The following is a 2,308-nucleotide window of genomic DNA, read 5'->3' as shown; positions in this document are numbered from 1 at the left end:
ACAAACGACAAGAAAACACAAAACGCAAAGTTCCAACGAAATCGAAATTCGCATTTGCTCATATGGAGATGTAAAGCTTTTTTTCCAAGTACAAAGAGAGAGTATTTATCAAATTTCTTAGATCTGAGAGAAGATGCCGGAGACGGGAGACATCGATCGTCAGATCGAGCAGCTGATGGAGTGCAAAGCGTTGTCCGAGGCGGAGGTGAAGACGCTCTGCGAGCAAGCGAAGGCGATTCTGGTGGAGGAGTGGAATGTTCAACCGGTTAAGTGTCCGGTTACGGTTTGCGGCGACATCCACGGTCAATTCTACGATCTGATTGAGCTTTTTAAAATCGGTGGCTCTTCTCCTGACACCAATTATCTTTTCATGGGCGATTATGTAGGTCAGTCAGTTAGTCTCTCTATCGATGAAGTAACCTGTGACCGTTGGAGATGATGATGATTACATTCTATGTAACTTGGTGTAGTGTTTGTTTTGATTGTTGTCTGATACGGTAGCATTAGTCAGCTGGGGAGCTTGTCTCCTATATAGGATTACTCTTATATAGGCTGATGTGTTCTACTTTTATTGGGCCTAAGCCCCCGGGTCAGTCAGCTATATGATGCTAGATACTCTTATATATACTACCTCCGTTCCCGAAACTAAGATGTTTTAGGTTTTTTAGGTTTTTTTCTTGTTCCACAAAGATAGATTTTCTATATTGTTAAAGTACTTTTTTATACTTTTGATGAACATTAATTGAGAATATTTGAATTGATTAAATTTCATTGGTGGAAAGTTATTGGAAAGTGTATAATAAAGTAAAAAATAAATTAAATTATAAACATTTATTAAATTCTTAATAAGCGTGCATACTGTAGAAAATCTTACTTTCAGAAACAGAGAGAGTATTTTTTTTTGCAATTTTCCAGAAATGCCAGACCGTAATTAGACCTTTTATAAGGGATTATTGTTTAGACGGGTGCTTAAACCGATTTCTTTTTAAAGCCTAGATCGATTTTTATAACATTATTTCGTTTATGTTTGATTTGCTGATTTTTAAAAAACTATATGTTTGTAAATTGGCTCCAATAAAAAAAAAATTATATTTGTATGTGGATGTATTTAATCGGTTGAACTATGTTAAATCTCTGTGTTGTTTATTTTATTGTGTGTTTTGTCATCTGTTTCTGCATAATCTTTTAACCATAACATTTCTGTGTAATTTAATATGTTGGAGTAGTATTTGTTTGGATTGTTTGTTTACTAGGATTTGTGTTTTGATGGTTTCTATTTGCTGTGTTAATTTGAAGATCGAGGGTATTACTCCGTGGAGACAGTCTCGCTTTTGGTAGCTCTGAAAGTTCGATACAGAGATAGACTTACCATCCTTAGAGGGAACCACGAAAGCCGGCAAATTACTCAAGTGTAAGTGTTTTGTAATCGAATGCAATAAAGCATTTTCTGTTTCAAATCACTCTTATAGAGCTAGCTTTTAACCTTTTTCAGGTATGGATTCTATGATGAATGCTTGAGGAAATATGGAAACGCTAATGTGTGGAAGCACTTCACTGACCTTTTTGATTACCTTCCTCTTACAGCTCTCATTGAGAGTCAGGTTTACTTCTAATACGCCTTTAATATTTTATCTGCCCTCCACGGTTTTTGACATATCCATTATACTTCTCTGTAGGTTTTCTGTTTACATGGAGGACTTTCACCTTCTTTAGATACACTTGACAATATCAGATCTCTAGATCGAATACAAGAGGTAAGTAACTTCCATACCTACAAAAAGCTGATAATTGCTACTTTATATTACATAACCAAACTAATATGTTGTCTTGTTCTTTAGGTTCCACATGAAGGACCAATGTGTGATCTGTTATGGTCCGATCCAGATGATCGATGCGGTTGGGGAATATCTCCTCGTGGCGCAGGCTACACTTTCGGAACAGACATCGCTACTCAGTTTAACCACACCAATGGGCTCAGTCTGATATCAAGAGCACACCAACTTGTCATGGAAGGTTTTAATTGGTGCCAAGATAAGAACGTTGTCACTGTGTTCAGTGCCCCGAACTATTGCTACCGATGCGGCAACATGGCTGCGATTCTAGAGATAGGCGAGAACATGGACCAGAACTTCCTTCAGTTCGATCCAGCTCCACGTCAAGTCGAACCTGAGACTACACGTAAGACTCCAGATTACTTTTTGTAAGTACGAAAAAGAAAACATTTGCTTCTGTTCTTAACCTTTCTCTGTAATTTCATTTTCTGTTCGTTAAAACTGATATGAGCGTTCAAAGATTCTGGTCCAAGTCA

General features: G+C 37.2%; 1 protein-coding gene across 1 annotated transcript; it reads left to right on the top strand.

Moving 5' to 3' along the window:
• On the top strand, positions 1-2,308 carry LOC106321854 (serine/threonine-protein phosphatase PP2A-5 catalytic subunit). The gene is made up of 5 exons (XM_013760087.1): positions 1-386; positions 1,297-1,411; positions 1,493-1,601; positions 1,677-1,754; positions 1,839-2,308. Exons 1-5 carry the CDS (start codon positions 134-136, stop codon positions 2,202-2,204), a joined length of 921 nt encoding a protein of 306 aa, XP_013615541.1. The 5' UTR covers positions 1-133; the 3' UTR covers positions 2,205-2,308.

Source organism: Brassica oleracea, chromosome C2 (genome assembly GCF_000695525.1).
Source record: "Brassica oleracea var. oleracea cultivar TO1000 chromosome C2, BOL, whole genome shotgun sequence".
Classification (NCBI taxonomy): Eukaryota; Viridiplantae; Streptophyta; class Magnoliopsida; order Brassicales; family Brassicaceae; genus Brassica; species Brassica oleracea.
The sequence above is the reverse complement of the archived record's forward strand: the minus strand, read 5'-3'. Positions and strand labels throughout refer to the sequence as shown.